The sequence below is a fragment of the Vollenhovia emeryi genome, unplaced genomic scaffold (genome assembly GCF_000949405.1).
Source record: "Vollenhovia emeryi isolate VEMERY1.0 unplaced genomic scaffold, V.emery_V1.0 DF939151.1, whole genome shotgun sequence".
Taxonomy (NCBI): Eukaryota; Metazoa; Arthropoda; class Insecta; order Hymenoptera; family Formicidae; genus Vollenhovia; species Vollenhovia emeryi.
The window spans coordinates 1,927,675-1,946,200 of NW_011967215.1; the positions used below are offsets into that span (position 1 = coordinate 1,927,675).

Sequence of the window (18,526 nt, forward strand, 5' to 3'; positions counted from 1 at the left end):
TGGTCTTCCTCCGGCATCGCCGCCGTCGGCAATTGACGCCGATAACCCGGTGGTGTTGGTGACGTTGGTAACTCGCGTTCCACTTGTCAAGCGTATTCGGTGTCGCTGGACGCCGACCGCTCAAGGTGACCCGGATGACCCACCACCGAGTGATGCTGCTGATTCGGGTGTTGCTGCTGTTGCTGCTGCTGCGCCTGTGCATACGCCAGACTCTTCTGGTAGCTGAACAACTGCCTCTCCAGGCTGTAGTTCTCCGCCTGCAGCGACACGATCTCGCGTCGCATCTGCTGATTGTGGACGCGACACACGTCGTCGTACTTGTGATAGGTCGCCTGAAAAAGCAGGTGGCTCTCGTTCCACTCTAGCCGGATCCTCAGCTGACCCTTATCCGTAAGATAGGGACAGTGATTCTCCTTCACTTCATTCATGTCCACGTTCGTCTCCATGATGATACCCTCGTCTACGGACTCCTGAACGTAGTAGCGGCTGAACGGTTCGCCGGGCAGCCCAATCGCCGCGACGTTTGGTCCCTCGCCCCTCAGCAGATACGCCGACCAACTGACATACCTGTTCGGACAAAGAAAATCTCAAAAATTTAATCTCCTAATCATTGCACAACATCTCTTCAACGTTTCTTAAACTTGATTTATCTAGAAAGGAATATCTATTTTTGTTAAATTTTATTATCAATAAATATTATTTTATTACTTTTAATTAATTTCAATGGTTTACTAACTAAGGCAATAAACCATTGCAATTTTTCAACGATTGAGTATTTTTACTCATTTACATTATTACTCGCTCACAGACCAAAACTTTTTTTTGTAATGAAAGATATTAAGTTGACAAAGATATTCAGAAAGATTCGGTAAAAACGTTTAAAGACACGCAGCAACATTTTACGATTAAATTTGAGCTTCACAGAATTTGATTTCAATTTTTAAAGATAAAAATAAAATATACCTTAAATGATTCCTCGGCACATTATGGATGTCTTTGTACACCAAGTGCAGCCTAACTGTGTCAGAGTTGAGATCGGCGCGGATGGCCCAGGCCTGTTTGTCGCGATCGTAGCAAGGCGCAGCCGGCAGGACCGACGGTCCCAGCGCCTGCACCGCGACCTCGCAGATGGTCCTCGCCTCGAGCATCTCGAGCGACACGCGGAGCGTGCCCTTGTGCGCGATGTCGGACCATTTGACTCTCGTGTGCCATCCGAAGCCGCAGCCCTCAGCGTCGGATATATCCTCGATTTGCCCGGAATCTATCCGCCGGTCACCGTCGCCCAAGGCCAAGCTGTACCTTACCCTGCACCGATGATCGAAACCCGACAATCTCATCAGGTAGACGCTCACGCGGCTGTCTTGGCCGCGACCGTCCGCGTCCTTGCCGTGCGGATAGATGACCAGATTCCAGTCGAAACCGCCGAACGCGAAGTAGTCCGTCTCCAGTTTGCTCGGCTTCGTCTGACCGGCCGAGAACACCGACGTCGGCATCCTGACCTCCGTCATGTAGACCGTCCGCACGTTCGCCATGGACAGCTCCAGCTGAAATTCGCCGTTTGTGTCGGCGAAATTACGGCTGTAGAGGTCCGCCACGGCGATGTAGCTGCGGTTGCCCTGGGCCGGCGCCTCGTAGGTGAACTTGACGCGCTTGCCGGAGAAACTCTCGTTCATGGAGAAGTGCTCCCGATTCAGCAGCGTGAACGTGAAGTCGACGTATACGCGGAGGTTTCTTGACGCGCCACGCCATACCAAGTACACGCCCAGGACCTTGGTAGGATAAATCGAATGATAGCGATAGTCGCTATTTAATTCTAATTCTATTGCATCTTTCGAGACCAATTAGACGTTTAATGATTGAAGACGAGGAGACTTAAAGTGATAATCTTTCCCACGTATCTCGTACAAGAGAAACAAGTTTTTACGCCCACTTTCTGTCGAGAATTAAACAGAAATTTGTAGGGACAATTTTCCAACTGACAATTCTGCTCGGTAAGTTAAAAGGAGGTCACCGATCGAATTACCTTTTCCCCGCGCGAAAAGGCGACGGCCCATCTCTGAAAACCGCATACTAGTTCCTTGCTGGTAACGTCCCTCTCAGGATCGCGCACGACGGTCCTAGTGACGACGAAGGAGAAGACCCGCGTGCCACTGCGATCGTGCAGCTGCGCGAACCTATACAACAAAGCCATCACCGCATCTCGAGGGCACCGTTACCCCGATGGTCCGCGATGGTTTACGAGAAGGATTCGTCTTGGTCGATTTACGATAATCTGAAAAACATAACATTCCATCAATCTCTGTGGTGCCTAATAACAACTCGATAAGAATAAAAGGAGAAAAACCTTTCAAAGATGATGCAGTTATCATTCCGATATTTTTCGATTTTTTTTTCCAACATATTTTAGACTCGCGTTGTTTTAAAATACTAGACGGCATTTTATTACAACGAAAATGGTAATTGTCTTCTGTCTTAATTAAGACTTCAATAATGAATGACTCGAAATGTCAGAAATGCTGAATATTCCTGTTGAATATTCTCTTTGAAATTTAAAGCGCGGCAGCCAAAAAGTTCTTGCCCGACTTTTCTTGGAGTATTCAGTTCAAGGTAGTATTCATCATAATCCGCTTTCATTCCTAAATACTGCTAGGTACGTAAGAGTCTTTGTGGTATTAATTGTCATGTATAACGGAGCACGACAATGAAACGGGCGAGTAGGCTCTAACGCAGGGTTTTTCAGGAGAAGAACACGCGGAAACGTGACCTGATTTCGTGAATAGCAAACTTTTCTGTCGTTGCAGATGTGCGAATTTTAGATTTCGCTTCTAATGCGAGCTTCGGCGAGGTTAGCAGCCTACCGAAGATGAAGTAAAACCAAATGCTCAAAGTACCAGAACGAACTGAATAAAACAGGCTTTAAGCCTAATACACGAGGAAGAATAAGAAGCTTCTAATGTGTAAAAAATATGTGTGCAAAGAAAGCAAGAATTTCACATATTTTGATATATATATATATTATTATTATTATGTATGTAGTATGTATGTGTGTGTCTATGTGTATGTATCTGTGTATATACACATATATATCGTAATGCCGTCAGTGTTCCAATGCCATGAAATTCATTTAGCAGTTATAACTGACGCTGCGCTATTCTCTCTTTCCCTCTCTCTTCACTGATCTACTAATTTACATCCACGAATATGCTGGGATAAACTGAATTTAGCACTTTGCGGCCTGTGTCAAATTACATTCCATTGCAAAGCCGCATTTTGGAATCTGCGAGAGTCGCAATGTATTATGTATCGCCGTTCATACTCGCCTATTTTCACATAATACGCTCTATCCATGATGATCCATCCATCAATCTGTCATTTGGATGTCATGTAATGCGAAAGATAATAATACGTGTCTAGTAAATCATGTAAACGTGATTAAGAAAATTCAATAGCACGACAGGAGCAACCATGTGAAAATAAAATAACTCTCAAAGCTTTGTAAAAATTAGAAAAATTTGTCTGAGAAGAATGTAGGGTCCTGATCATTTTTCGTCGATTATTGTGTTATTTTTGCGCCGGTATTGGTTTTCAGTGTATCTACAACGGGTGTATGAAAATTACGTTATTAAAAAACGTTCAATAGATCATCATGTCGGCGTTGAAGAAGGAAGACACTCCCGAAGTCTTCAGGGAGGCTATCCTTTATCGTGAATGGGGCTATCGACTGGCCAGTCTGGGCAGATACCTCTTGGCCATAGATTATTTCGAAAAGGCGTCCAAATCGGCCGAGGTCGAGGACCTTAGAACGTTAATTGGCCTCTACAAAGCGCTCATTAAATGCACAAAATATTTCGCGGCAGAAAAACTGTCGGAGAAATGTATGAAAATAGGTACGACCGTAAGAAACTTGCAATATAAAATTGAAAACATAAAACATTGTAAATACTAAAGATATTTTTTCTGCACTTTCATGGTAATATGCAAATGAATGCTAATGTAGTCATCTCTGTTATTAATTATCCCCGCTTTGCTCGTGTGCATTTATAAAAACAACACGTTCGCGCCTTCCGTTTATTCAGCGTTATTTTCTTGAAATTTACCTCGCTCCATATTTTCTGCCTACAAATGTTTATCCTATAAAGTATCGTGCCGTATGAACGTTCGTCGCTTAAGCGGCGTCGATCGATGGCGTCCGATAATCGTCTTTCGGTCGATAATTTTATAAAAAACAGCAAAAAATAGCGGACACACTTGATCTCTGCGTTCGTGCATCGTTGTACCATACTCCGTCCGCAGATCCCGGTCATTATAAAGTACGGCAGATGCGAATGGAGGCGCTTTTCCAGATCGGTGAGTTCGGTCACAGTCTGGTTCACGCCTACGTGGGTGTGCGACGGCACAGGGTGACCTTTGAGCACGGCGTATATCAGGCAAACGAGACCATCGAAGATTGCATCGGCCGGAACACGTCGCCCGTCGCGCTGCTGCTGCTCTACCCGTGGATACAGTGCTTGTGGCAGCACCGCGAGCTCCTGATCGGCAAGGTCGAAGAGGAGGAGGACCAGCTCGAAGGTGCGTATCGCGATTAGAGCAAAGGTGGGCAAATGATTGTGCTTGCTCGCGATATCGCCGCGATCAGTTCTCGTCGAGCAAATACTCGACTCAACGACTGCCCGTCGAGAGTAATGTCGAAACAGTCGTCTCGGGATAGCGCTCGCTGACTTTTATGAGATGAGATTCGATTTTCGCGATGGTAGAGCAAGAAAATACTTGGGTTCTTATCGGACCTCGCTTTACCGAAGCGAGGTCGATCGGAGTAACTGTGATATAAGTATGTGATCGATATTTCTCATGTGATACGATCGGGGAATCGACACATCTCTCAATGATTTTACTAAAAAATATTATTTATCACGTTACTCGTAAATAATACGAAGTCTTGTGTAACTATATTGAAACTGCTTCAGCATGATTCGACAAGTTTAAATTGGCTCTATGATCGTAGATGTCGTAGAGGACGAGGAGAGATTCAAGGTGAACGATCCCCGAGTGCAACGGCAGGCACGAATGGAAAGACTGCAGCGCGTCATAGCGAAAACGGATATGGGTTATTTGACGATCGATAGGGATTTTCTCGAGGACCTTGTGAAGCGGCCAGAGATCGTGGCTTCGCTGAGCAAGAGGTCGACTGCCGAGCTGCTGGCCCTAGCGAGTGCTTGCTATCGCAATGCGATGTATCTGCAGGATCTTCTGCGTATGAGACGGCCGCTTTACGTTACCCTCTTCCGGCGACGTAAGATTCCAAAGGGTCGCAAAATGATGATAGAACAAGAGCGAAAATTGCGAAGGAACATCGTCATTGTAAAGGCGGATTTTCTTTTGCGCCTCTTGCAAGCCGCGAGGATCAACAAGGACTACCCGGCCTTCTTCAGGTCGGTAGCAATGTGCGGACTTACTTAGGTCGCCAATGTACCAGAGGAATATACCGTAATATTTCGAACCTTGTTTGTATCTTGAAATGGAGATACTCGAGAAGCACTCAAATATTATTGCTGCATGGCTGGGATTATGTGGCAGTACATTTGTAGAAATTCATCAAACTACTTTATGAATGTGAAATTGTATGAAATTTAATATCATGATCCTATACCAGACTCGTCGGTCACATTAAGGACAACTTCGACGCTTACTCGGACAAGTTGTTTCCGTTGAAGCAAAGGTGTCTGAACGCGCTGTACAAAACGGTGGCACAAGTGTACCTCGACACGCGTAATTTAACGTGTCTGGACAACGAGGAAATGAAGACGAGATATGTGAAGCATCATTTGGGAATACGAGTCGCAACGTTGCCCCGAGACAGTGATCTCGCGTGGATGCCGACTGTAAATCCGAAGGAGACGCTGAAGGTGTTCCGGAGGTATAATTCATTTATAAGTAGATTTCGGGGCAGAATATGTGATGTCTCGTAAATTTCCTGTCTGTTTAATGCAAGTAGTCATTCATATTTTATTTCCGTGCTATTAGAATTTCTAGCCACGAGAGCAACACAGATAAAACATCTCGTTGGAATACTAGTTTTCCGTTTATTTATTTCTGCAAGTTTCATTCTTAACGCTCTGGCAAATTCGCTCTTTGAAGTAACAGCCATTACTCTAGCATTAAACTGCATATTTTATACGATTATAGATTACGTAATTAGAAACGTTATATAATTTAGGGGCGTGTAATTTACAGTTATAATTATGCTTGCGGTTAGTCCACTAGTTCCCATTTAACTGATCGATATTTCGAAAATGGCTTCGATATTTGTGGTTCGAACAGGAGATTAGCTATGGCATCCGCACCGCTCGAGCTCGCCTGGCTGCACCATGAATTTTGCAAGTTTCTCTTCGGCATACGTCGCCTCGATCTGGCCAGATTCTACGCCAAGAAGGGACACGATATGGCACGGAAGGCAAACTGTGACCAATGGGTCCTGAACATCGATCATCTGATGCTGCGAATAGAGATCTATCAGAATAACCGGAACGAGGCGAGAGACATCGCGATTCTAACGCTCGCGCACGCCAGAAAGCTTAATATCGATTGTCTGGTAAAAATAAAATTCACAATTTCGCATACCTACTCGTAACGGCGTCGCCATTTTGCGGTCGAATTTATTCCACGCGATCGATATGCACACATTATTTAAAATTAGCTTGCGGCGCGCGAGAGAACGCGTTTAAAAAATATCGGAAAACGACGAGCGAAACCCACTCGCGCCGCCTCCAGCAATTTGCACTAATTTTTCCTCTCTTCAGAGCAATCTGCGCCGTCGGGGTCTCTTGAATTTTTTAATATATGAAGTCTAACGGCTCTACGGCGAAATACATTCATTGATGCATTATCGCGAGTCATGTTATATTTACTAAACGAATCAAAGCTAATTTTTCAGAATTTTACGTTCTCGTTACATTTTTTTTCGATCATTGAAAAACGTTTTTCTCTCCTTTCGTCAAGAAGTTACGCATTCCTGTTTGCAACCACAGCTCTTTACGTATTAGAAAAAGCTAGGAAAGTTCTGGAAAATCCCTTCATAAAAACGAATGTAACGATCCCCTTTCGCGAAAAGCAATTTTCGCCATTACGCGACACAATTGAGTCGCTGACGTAGGGATAAGCAAAGCATTCTCCATTGACAAGGTGCTTAATTCAAGGGCCGGTCTCATAATGTTTCCGCAGATAGATTTCTATGAAAGGGCTATGAGGGTCGTGGACGAGCTGGACGCGGAGCGTAGCGGCGACTTTGACGGCATCGCTGCCAGGCAACAGCTTATCCTCGAGCTGATGCCGAAGGAGATGAAGGGGGAGGTGGATTTTCTGTGGCGGCGAATGGACGTCGTGCCCGCCGAGAGGAGACTCTCCGTTATGCCGGGCTGCAAGCCGATCGATCGAAAGTTCAAAATGCCGTCCACGCGAAGAACCATATTACCCAGCCCGCCGAAGGACCCGGTGAGGGACGCGAGGATCGCTCTGTTAAAGCAGCATGCCCTGCCGCGCAGGCGACCGGGTTTCGTGAATTTTCAAGAGTTCGAATAATCGATCTTCAGTCGGCTCGCAAACAGTCGTGTTTTCGCATTGTTTGCGCCGCAATTCATTGCAAATTATCGCCGGATAATCAACGCCAGCCGCAGATGTAACGATTCGCATTCGCGAATGGACTCATTCGACCGTTACGTTATTAATGCGCATTTGCTCATTTCATATTTATCGAAAGCCATTAAAAATCTGTACCTCTGGCGACGCGAGATTATTCGATTACTCGGTAATATTTATTTCATAAATAATTACCAAAGTTTTTTTTTCAATTTAACAGTTTCTATTTCACGTTGATGGAGGCAATTTATTTGTTTACGTTTTGTAGTAGGAAAAATACACACATTTAGAATACGCTCGCTTTGATACTCGTTAGAGTAGCCTCATGCTGCTTTCTATCTTCGTCGGAACCAAGGGGGGTAACCACTTTATGTAATCATGGGACAGTATCTCCGAAATTATTATAAAATCCTTACAAAATCCCCATGTAATCGTTTTGCCTTTATTTTTCAGTTTCTTCACTTGTTAGACAATGAACATAAAATTTCAACATTTTCCCAACTTGTTTTCATTTCCCCCCAAAATTTACCTCTTTTAGTGAATATTCAAATATATATCATAGTTCACGATTTTATAAGCGCGTATTACTTTTTTCATAATAAGACTGAAGTAGTTGCTAGGACAGTGAGACCACGGTTAGACTGATGGGAAAAGTGGGAAGCGAGGAAATATGTTTTCTATATACCTAACCGAATACTACAATCTTCATTGAAATTACTTCTACAAGCAAATACTTATTAGTAAAATCAAAAAGATATAATGTTTTGAGGAAATCTAACAGCTCTTAACACTATTTTTAAACGTGCATATAAGAAAATTCTTTGCAATTAGATGAAATTATTTGTAATCAGATCAGGGGCGTAGCTACCGCCGTATCAGCCGTAACAGTGATATGGGGCCCCCGGGCTAGAGCGGCCCCGACGTGTGTAACCCGACAGTCGGGTAGAAGGGCCCCCCCGACAAGTTTTGATACAGGGCCCGTCTAGGGCAAGCTACGCCACTGAATCAGATGAAAGTGTATGAGATCTAATTAAATCATGTAATCGGTGGGACAACATTTTATGCTAGTGGTTACCCCCTTGGTCGGAACTGGGAAGGCGCCTAGATCACGCTGTCGAAGTAGCGCGACATTAAGAATTCTCGATCAACGTTACAGCTTGCTACTTTAAATCACGATCGCGCACAGTGACTTCTCTTTTCATTCGCCATGCATCATCGCGCTGCCTCGTTATCCTCGCGTTTCAATCTGGTGGCGCTTGACAGGACCATTTCGCCGAGGTGCACGCTCGTTTTCCAATAACGACGTCGCGCCTCCCAATCCGAGATGAGCAACATTCTGGCCGCTCGCGGAGCTACTGAAAGCATCGTAGCGGAAATCTCCTTACCGCAACGACACTCCCCGGCTTTCCACTCTCCCTTCTTTCTTTTCTTCTCTTTCTCAGTCGTTACCATCCCCTGAAATTCCAGTCTCACCCCTTTGCGTTTTCCTCGCCCTATTTGCCGGGCTCTCCGACAACGTTTTAACGCGGCGGTATGCCGACTGGTAATTGGCAAGAATAATTAATTAGCTGCCGCATGGGGACAATATGGTAAAATATTGAGTTGCGAAGAGAGAGATCGCGCGCGAGCGCGCGAGAGAGAGAGAGAGAGAGAGAGAGAGAGAGAATGGAGAAATTAAATCCGAAATTGAATATAACAAATGAGATATGTGTATTCGTGATTTGGGATTTAATTAAAGCCCTTCCGCATTTCCACGACGCGTAAATTTGATGTGTGATGTAAGAACTACGTAGCGTTGCATTTCTCTAGAATTGTACGTTGGAAATAATACGAAACGGATAGCCTTCGGCGGGCTGCTATGCAATGCGTTATTGTTCCAGATACGCACGAAATTTACGAAGACAGATTACGAAGATAGATTACAAAGATTACTTCTCGCGCGCGTAGGTGCTTATAAAACCTGCCGCGTAATAATTATAATAGCGTTCGCGTCTGCTGCAAAATTATTATTACTCATCCTTTACAGGAATTACATTGGTCTCGTACAATTGCGTTAATATACGATTTAGTAAAGAAAACAATCTACCTGTGGCACGTGTAAAACAGAAGATATTGTGTAAATATAATTACATTTGCACAATTAGGTTAACATAACGATCGCATGTGTCATAAACAGATCGTAGCCTGTCATATCGTATCGTGTTATACGAAGAATCGATTTTGAACGAGCGAAATTGGTCGGGAGAGAGGCTTTCGCCCAAAAAACAAATCGCGAGTATCTTCGGTCGGGCACAGACTCACGGAACAGGCGGTATGAATGGCTACCTCTGCCAGATGGAAGCTTAACAGCGCCGTGCACGATCTCGATGTCACCAAGCGGACCGTGGAAAACGCGGAGAGTCGTGCGCGCCTTCAGATAAAGACTAGCACTTCGAAACTGTCCCGTGGAAATGACCGACAGTATGCACAAGCCCTACATCACCAAGCGGACGAGCTGTGCCAACGGTGGAGTAATCAATACCTGTTAACGATATTAAGTGCTGGACGGCATTAACCGCACGTCCCACTTCATATTTCATGACTTTTGATTAGCTCAGCTAATTTGACGCGGGCGTGACGCCAGTCTCGAGGGTCCACGTTGAATAATTCGAGAATCGATCGACCGTTTTCGGGGTTATATCAAAAGCGCATTAACCCCCGACTTCCTTTTTCTGCGACGCGAGTCTAAACACCGGTCGTTTTCTTAATAATATTTTCGTTCCTCGAGAAATTTCGCGCGATCGCATTGGATCGCGAGCGCGTTTAACAATGAGGGAGGAAAGGCTATTGTGCCGGCTTGACGTCCTGTAATTTTCAACTGGAAATTGGATCTGCACACGTGAATGTGTAGAAGTGATCACGGTATATTCCCATTAACTTAGTTATGTCAAAAGTGCCAATACGGATGTAGATTGATCGACATGCATAAGCGATGAAAAAATTTCTATGAGAGAAGAAAACTCTTTATCTTAAATAATTTTTTTTGTCTAAAAAATTGAATCAAGACATTATTCAGTTTGTCTATTGCAATTCTTCCCTCAATTGTTTTTCAATTATACTTTTATTTTTAAGTATCACGTTTTTTAATAAATTGATAACCGTAGCGTTTAACCTATTAATATTTTGAGCAGAAATATTGGTAAATATTTTCGTTAACTGCGTGAATTTATCGGATGTTGTAGCGAGGAGAATTTGTTATCGATAAAACGCAGCATAACTTTGTTGCACTGAATTTAAAATTTAAAGCTCGTTACAATAACTTATCATTATTGTCGCTGAAGTATAGCATTTTGGTCGCACTTGAGAGAAATAGGTCATGGGGAATATCGGAAATGCTACCAATACGTCTCGTTTCCCTGAAAGAACATTCAACGAGAATATCGCTTTACAAACGGTCGATGTTTAGTTTTCGCGGATAGCCATGAGCGTTTTAATTCTACAAATAGATTTCCTCTCTTCTCGTGTTAAAAATTCTCAAATAGCCCGCGGCTGAATTCCTGTGTCAATAAGATAGATGCTTTTTTGCAATCTTACAGTATTATGGCGACATTAAACTTATTAACCGCACTTTTACCGACATTTTTCTAAATTAGTGCCTATCCAATTATTAAATATACTCACAGAATTGATTATTTTATATCTTTATACATATATGCATATTTATATTAAAGCACAATTATTAAATCATACTTTGGGGAATAATATTTATTAATAATGTAACAATTGCTTAATGATTTTTAAAATATTTAAACATTTTATTACACTGCTTATACGATCACGAGGGATTAACGTTGAAAGCTTTATGACAAGAATAATTAATGACAAGAATGATTAATTATCTAAAAATTTACCAACATAAATCGCACAGTGGCGAGTACGAGTCGGCATTGGTGTTATATCATCGAGCATCTATTGTGTGTCCGCACGACAGCAGCCACAGTGTGGTAGCGCGACGAATCGCGGCAACGATAAGCTCGTGGAATAATTCGGAAAAAAGCTCGGCAAGGGGTAATGCAATTTCGAGGGTGGCTTCGAGTCACGAGAGTGCGGCATTCAAAAGACGTGATGTTACGAAATCTTTTGATAATTTATCGATCCCGATTATCCCCGATGTTCTCAAGTAAGAATAGACAGGTCATATAGATGACATCACACGAGATATTTCAAAATCGTGAATCATAATTAATTTTAAAGAATCCTTTGCAAACTTTTTAAAGCCGATATTCTAGTACCTCAAACTTCCGACATTCAAGATTAAATACCATGGCAATTACATCTTGAAATAAAATTCGAATTAAAATTAAAGTCGAGAAGAAATAAATCCTTCGATTTAAAGCAAATAATAGGGCGGCGCTCTAATTATACCTAAAAATGTAAGAAAATTTAATTTGATGAAAGGATTTATCTTGGACAATTTCGGACTTGAATATTATTAAGTGTCTCGATACTTCGATCAAAGGATTTTTCATCCCCCTTCAGATATCTCGATAGTCGCAAGAAGACTTCCCACAAAATTTCTCCCGCGTTAGCACCGTTAACTTCGAAACTAATTCGACGGAGGACGTTGTTGAAGCACATCAATAGTCGCGCCAGTGTCATGCTGAAGAATTTGAAAGTTAATTTCAACGCCGGCAAAATGAAGACTTCTCTGAGACTCGCTGAAGATCTACTAACATTATCTTCCGGCTTGGAGGATTCTCGTCGATATCGAATACCGGCGTACCAACACTTATCTCTGATCCACATGGCCTTGGGAAGACATGATCGAGCGTGCAGCAACGTCGCGATGATGGTGCGACTGTCGAAGGAAACTAACGACGTCGTCCTCCTGTCGCATGCTCTTGTGACTCTGGGCAAGGTGCATCTCAGTTTCGGCCATCTGGAAGCCGCCGCACGTGCCTTAGAAAATCTGTCGATCCACGTCGACCATCCGGTGCCGCGAGCCTGGGTGCACCACGAGATTGGACGCTGCCATTTGGAGACGGGGAAGTACGTCAAGGCGTTGGGCAAGGCGGCGCAGTGTCGGGACTGCGCGGAGGAGGCGAACTCGAAGAAGTGGACCTTCCACGCCGACCTGCTGCGGGCGCAGTGCCTGGTGATGCTGGGTCGTTTTGCCGGTGATGACTCTATTTCTCAAACTGTCGTTCCAGGTCTTTCCAGGAGCATCCCTCTCTTCTTCCTGGGCCAATTTCTTAGTCGAACGAGTCCTCCGCGCGAACAAAATTGCAATGTCGCGAGGGATATTGCATATATCTCTCTCTCTCTGTTTTGTGGAAATTTCAGCCAAGTTTTTACACACTATCTTCTAACTTTTAGAATTTTTCCAAAGTATATATGTATAATGTCTCTCGCCATTTTTGTTCTGCCGAAAAAATAACGCACACTTTTCCACAATTTTACCCGAATTGCTCGAAAAAAATATATCTAAAACGTCTGGTTATATCAGTATTGTGTGCCTGAGCTTACAAAAAAGAAAAGGCGAGAGGAAAGAGGAGCGGAATGAAAAATATAACACTTTTCTCTGACGTATACGCTGACGTTTTTATCACGCGGAATTTTCATTTCACTGTGTCTGTGAGAAAGTGTCAAAATGTAGACCACGGTGAAATATCTGCAAACAACTAAGATACGGCAAAATTGTGGTAGAAATACAAGACGCCTATCTTAGGCATGAGATCAGAGCATTAATAGGAATTTGTTTAGTTTAACATATCTGCATATACATTCATTCGTTTCACTGAAATTATGTAATAATTTACGAGACGTTAGATTTGCTTAGGCACGGACGAAATGTTTGGACGAAAATTATGGAAAGAAAATTCAGTGTACGATCGTCTCTAAGATGAGCTCTGCTTCACACAGAGGCCCTCGAGGAGCTGCGAGTCGCCGCGAAGATCAGCAAGGAGGAGGGCGACACCCCAACGCTGTCTTACATTCGAGATCTAATCGAACAGCTGAATCGTGCTCTGCGCAAAGTCACGTTCGGCGAGGATCGATGCTCCAAAGGTATTCTTCGAAGGTTATCGCCGCGATGCGAAGAGCCTGGACTATCCGAGGGAGACGAGGTGATAACAAGTTCGGGAATTAGGCGAACGACGCGCACCAAGGACAACGACATTTTAACGCCGTCATTCTACTCCGACTGTCTAGAGGACGGGAGCCTCGATCGTCGCGAGATAGGTATGTGTAGGTTAGTTGCGGGAGAGATTTATTGAGAGGATTCAAACTAGTTGTATCCGACGAAAAAGTTAAAAATATTGTGTGAAAAAGCGTTATCCACGGATAAACTTGAATCTGTTATTTTAAAAAAAGGAACATATCCAGCTGAACTGAACTTTTTAGAAAAATCGGAAGAGAGTCGAAAAATTATTCCAAGAGAAATATTGGAATTCTGTTTTTTTTAACGCGTAAGCTGATCTTATTACTGTGCCGTAATGCCGTATTATTCTACACGAGACTAAAATAATTACTTCTTTATTTCTCTTATTAAATAACATTATTAAGAGAAACTTAATTTTTGTTTTTTATTTATCGTCGCATTGTCAAAGAAGCGTTAAATAAAATCTTCAAATTTTAATCAACGACAATTAATACAGCGTCAAATTCAAGTTCGCTGGGCAGTGCCGCGTCCTGCAGAAGTAAAAGGACTAACTTGACGTATGTCATCGACTCAAATACGGACGTTTCATACAGCAGCAAGCTCGACGGTATGAGGATATGTGACGACGAACTTTTGTCACGCGACTCGCACATGACGTTCCAAACGTGTTACAAGGAGTCCAGGCCCTTCATCGACGAAGACAAAGGATCGGTCTCTTTAAAACATCCAATCGCGACGTGCTCCAGTAATGTCGAAATAAGCGGCGGGCAAGCTGAATGCGAGGCATTCAGGATTTCGAGATCCTGCGAGGACGGACGACGTAACTTTGACACCGTTATTGGCAAAATGCACCGCGACACCATTGCTGGAACATCGTGCGGCCATTTGTCACTCGATGAGATAGAAAAACAGAACGACGACGAGGAATCCTTCGTTCGCGAAGCATCCTCCAGTTTCGAAATATCAACCTAAGCTCACTACAACTGAGGAAGGGTGTTCAGAATTGCGTTAAAATTATGACGAAAAATCGAGAGGGTATAGGATGCCGTAACAGTTACAAGCGCAACCAAAAAAACTCTTGAATTTTCCTACTCTTTTTAACACAAAACCTTTGAGATTCAATTATTGATCATGAAAGGTAGAATGATTGCAATAATAAATCGGACAAAAACACAATTTGTGAACTGTCTATCACAACGCGTGCGTTGAATGCGTCTGTTTTTGCTATTTTTTAATATCCGCAAACCTCATCTGATTGCGTAGTGTCCATCCAGTGCGCATCAAGTCACGCTTTATTTGCTCGTTCGAGGTGCATCGCGTGTGTAATTGTGCATCGCCGAATGAAGTGCCAGGCGACCGTAGTCGCCGTGTTTAATGAGAGCGCGCGATCATAATTACGTGTGCTTTTTTTTACTACTATTCGTGTTTGTGTTCGGCTTCGAAAAGTGAAATTGAAACAGTGATATAGATGAACAACCTGTACCAATTGACCACTCTATTATCTGTTCGCATTCGTTTTATTTTTCTGCAACAATTTAATATTGCGAAATCTTTTCAATCCTTTTTTGTAAAAAAAAATAATTGACTATTTCACCCTAGTTCAAACTGAATTTTTACCATGTTTCCACGTAAAAGAGAGAATTAAGATCTTTAATACTTCTGCAACAACTCCATTTTGCGAAATAAGACGACAAATAAGTTATTAGTATTTCTACGCATTTGCATTAATATTTTAATAATTTAAAAGAATTTGTTATATGTCCGAAAATAACGTATGAAAGATATGGTTTTGAAACGTAATCGTTCAAAATGTATATGTGTTGCCACAAAGCGTTCAAATGATAAAAAGTGAGCTATATAAAATCATTGTGCGATAAACAAACCAGCACGTGTCGCGGAAACGAATGAGTTTATTTAATCGCGTTTATCGCGCTCGTGAGGATACATGTGTATACCTCGCCAAAATTCAATCGAATTTGATGTCAAAGGGTGAAGCGGCGTGGAAGGTATCAGCATCGAAGAGCAATCCACGCGTGTAGGCGTGACAGCTCGTCTGCGTAGCATGTAAAATATGAAAGGACGGAGAAAAATACGATGGAGAGGAAGAGGAGAGGAGGGTGCGAGGTTCTAAAAGCTACCTGTTGAGCTATCTACGTGTTCTCGGCAGGCCTCTTTGTCGAGCTGCCAAGATGGCGAAGAAAATAAGTCGGGGCACGCGAGAGTTTACAATATGCGCAACCACGATTGCGACCTCAGCTGCGGAGGTTTCAAGTTGTTAAAGAAACACATTTCAAAACTCCGTAATAAACTAATTATTTTCAGGCGAGGTACTTTAATTTAATTACGTGTGGTAGGACAAAATTCTAGCGTTATATGCATTTTTATCGCACGAAAATGTTACAATTTCTAACACTATAAAATTATTATATATCCTTAGAAAATTACTAAAATAAAATAAACTTATGTACTAATCAAAGGCATAAAATTAATTCTTAAAAAAAGTTAACTGCGAGTAGGTAATTGACGGGACATAGTGATTGTATTGTATTGGAATAAAATTTTGAGATAGAGAGAGAGAGAGAGAGGGGGGGGGGGAGAATTTTATTGTAAATAATTGTTACGAAAAAATGCAGACCGAAATCTAGGACATCTGTACAAATTGCACAAATAATAAAAAAGGCAGACACAATAATCTAATTTCCATAGCTAAGAAATCCTTTCGTTGTTATTCAATTCGCATACGTTGTGCAAATAGCAATGTCTTCGCGCGATTTGTCCTGCTTCACCAAATGGAAAAAACTAGACTCTGGATTATATGAACAAAATGTAAATGCAAACTGCTGTTGTTCTTACTTATCGCAGAAACTGTTGCTGAAAATGTAAATACAACATTTGTTCACTTACCTTCAAGAAAATTATAAAGTGAACATTTCTCCCCCCTCTCTCTCTCTCTCTCTCTGTAAGTAACAAGTTGTAACAAATGTTGCAGACACAAGCGAATAAACGAAAGCTTTTAATATCTGCAAAGCTGAACTTGCGACTACGTGTCGCACGGCGACGATAACGGAAGATGTTTAACATCAACTCCTAAAAAGCAAAGAATTATTCATAGAGTACGGTTTTGCCTCGTACCTCTATCTCGAAACAAATGCTTTTACTTTTATCTCCTCCCCCTACCCTCAGAGAAAGGTCGCTTCCTTGCCACCTATAATACATGACCCACTGTGTAAAATCAGATTCTGTCGTCCCGCATCGCGCACGAATGCACACGACCACCGTAGGGGAAATGTATCGACCGGAAGCCAACAATAGTTTCGCGCGTTAAAACAACCCCGCTCGGGAGTGTCGACAAATTAGTTGAGAAGGGCAATTCTCAAAAGGGTCCCCCATTTTCCACTCATCCCTCCAATTCGCGCGCTAAATCCAACGGCGTACAATAAATCCCCATTAACCCCCGCCGGGTTTTATTTTGAGTACCGACACGTGTGGCCGTTTAGACTGACCGATGTTCCCCAGGTCGGATTTAATCAACTGATTTTTCTTCTCTTCCTCGCAACGAGCTTCATCGCAACGAGCGCGGCAACGGGGAAATCATTTCGCGAGAAGACGAAGGGACCTTCCAGCTTCATTTCGCGAATGTGGTTAAAACCATCTCTTCAACTTTAACTCGCCGGTCGGGAATGTGCGCCTTCTTGCACAGCGTGTATCTCAAACTGAGATTCCGAGTTTCTTGTTAACTCGTTCAGACGGAATTTAATCATGTCGGTAAAGAACAATAAACGTATATTACTTCAGCTTTGAAAAGAAATGATCGTGTCTTGTTATAAGTAACAGTGGCATATTTAGTATCGAAACTCTTACACAAGTTAAATGGGATACCTTTGTTATTCTTTAAGCCATTTCGAATTTTGTATGCAGTATTGAGCGTATTCTACATGCAAAATTGATATAAAAAGTTTCGTGGTAACGTACTGTCTGTCGATGGCTAGAGCTGTACAAGTAGAATCTCAACTCGAAAGAGACTTATGAAAATCTTATATTATACTAAAATTCTTGTGGTTGCCTATTTTTATTCAGCATAAGGCGAGTTTCCGTGTCGCGCCGTTCCTATATCAGCCGTATTTCATTGTCAAGATATCGAAATATGTGCGGTCAAAACTATTTTTGCCATTGGGTTCCGTTACCACCACATGAATTATGGCTGCAATCCAGATGCAGTTGGATATTGTAAGATATGTGTAACAAGTTCTCTCTCCCATATATATGTTTTCGGATAGCTTATTCCAGACACGCTCGATTGTAATCGACAAAAACAAAATAGAAAGAGAGTAAATAAAGGATTGTGAGGCTTTCGATATTTCCATAAAATATAACAATGGATTATAATTGTTCATCATGCAGTTCGCAAATCACAATACGCCTGAATAAAATAATACATACACTGGGCAAACGCGTGGATAAAATGATAATCAAATAATGTAACTCGATCAATATTAATATTTCTAGACTCTGGGCTTTAGTTATATGTCCGCAGTGGTAAAATTCCACAATCGTTATCTCGGCTTTGCCGAGATGCGATTTAATGGAACGCGAAAAACAGAAACAATAGTTCGAATAAGTCCCTCGGTTATGTTTGGCGTTAAAATAATTCATCCGTGGCTTTTACGCGAGCTTTCCGAAACATTACCTTTTACTCTTATCTACGACTGCCACGCGGAAGATAGAATACTTCGCAGCAGCTAAATCGATTTTTGA

At 42.4% G+C, this 18,526-nt stretch overlaps 3 protein-coding genes across 3 annotated transcripts in view; 2 read left to right on the plus strand and 1 right to left on the minus strand.

Annotated features, from left to right (window-relative positions):
- The window catches only part of LOC105565555, a 63,279-nt gene continuing 44,753 nt past the window's right edge, over positions 1-18,526 (minus strand). Inside the window, exons 2-4 of the mRNA XM_012018846.1 lie at positions 2,024-2,272; positions 964-1,769; positions 1-567 (exon numbers count right to left, since the gene is read on the minus strand). Of these exons, the coding sequence (XP_011874236.1) occupies positions 87-567; positions 964-1,769; positions 2,024-2,191 (1,455 nt within the window). The 5' untranslated portion in view covers positions 2,192-2,272 and the 3' untranslated portion in view covers positions 1-86. The remainder of the gene's footprint in view (positions 568-963; positions 1,770-2,023; positions 2,273-18,526) is intronic.
- On the plus strand, positions 3,616-8,263 carry LOC105565554 (tetratricopeptide repeat protein 25-like). The gene is made up of 6 exons (XM_012018845.1): positions 3,616-3,887; positions 4,294-4,569; positions 5,003-5,429; positions 5,651-5,914; positions 6,319-6,589; positions 7,219-8,263. The coding sequence occupies exons 1-6, from the start codon at positions 3,647-3,649 to the stop codon at positions 7,573-7,575; spliced, it is 1,836 nt and encodes a 611-aa protein (XP_011874235.1). The 5' UTR covers positions 3,616-3,646; the 3' UTR covers positions 7,576-8,263.
- On the plus strand, positions 9,850-14,743 carry LOC105565581 (tetratricopeptide repeat protein 25-like). Its single transcript, XM_012018883.1, has 5 exons — positions 9,850-10,137; positions 11,540-11,791; positions 12,151-12,821; positions 13,534-13,851; positions 14,268-14,743. Exons 1-5 carry the CDS (start codon positions 9,950-9,952, stop codon positions 14,741-14,743), a joined length of 1,905 nt encoding a protein of 634 aa, XP_011874273.1. The 5' UTR covers positions 9,850-9,949.

What these genes read in the sequence shown, in the direction of transcription:
- LOC105565554 (XM_012018845.1), top strand. Translation starts at nt 3,647, where the DNA reads ATGTCGGCGTTGAAGAAGGAAGACACTCCCGAAGTCTTCAGGGAGGCT. An exon ending in GGAGAAATGTATGAAAATAG is followed by an intron (nt 3,888 to 4,293) that starts GTACGACCGTAA and finishes CTCCGTCCGCAG; the next exon opens with ATCCCGGTCATTATAAAGTA. An exon ending in ACGCTGAAGGTGTTCCGGAG is followed by an intron (nt 5,915 to 6,318) that starts GTATAATTCATT and finishes TGGTTCGAACAG; the next exon opens with GAGATTAGCTATGGCATCCG.
- LOC105565581 (XM_012018883.1), top strand. Translation starts at nt 9,950, where the DNA reads ATGGCTACCTCTGCCAGATGGAAGCTTAACAGCGCCGTGCACGATCTC. An exon ending in TTCTCAAACTGTCGTTCCAG is followed by an intron (nt 12,822 to 13,533) that starts GTCTTTCCAGGA and finishes TGCTTCACACAG; the next exon opens with AGGCCCTCGAGGAGCTGCGA. An exon ending in CCTCGATCGTCGCGAGATAG is followed by an intron (nt 13,852 to 14,267) that starts GTATGTGTAGGT and finishes CAATTAATACAG; the next exon opens with CGTCAAATTCAAGTTCGCTG.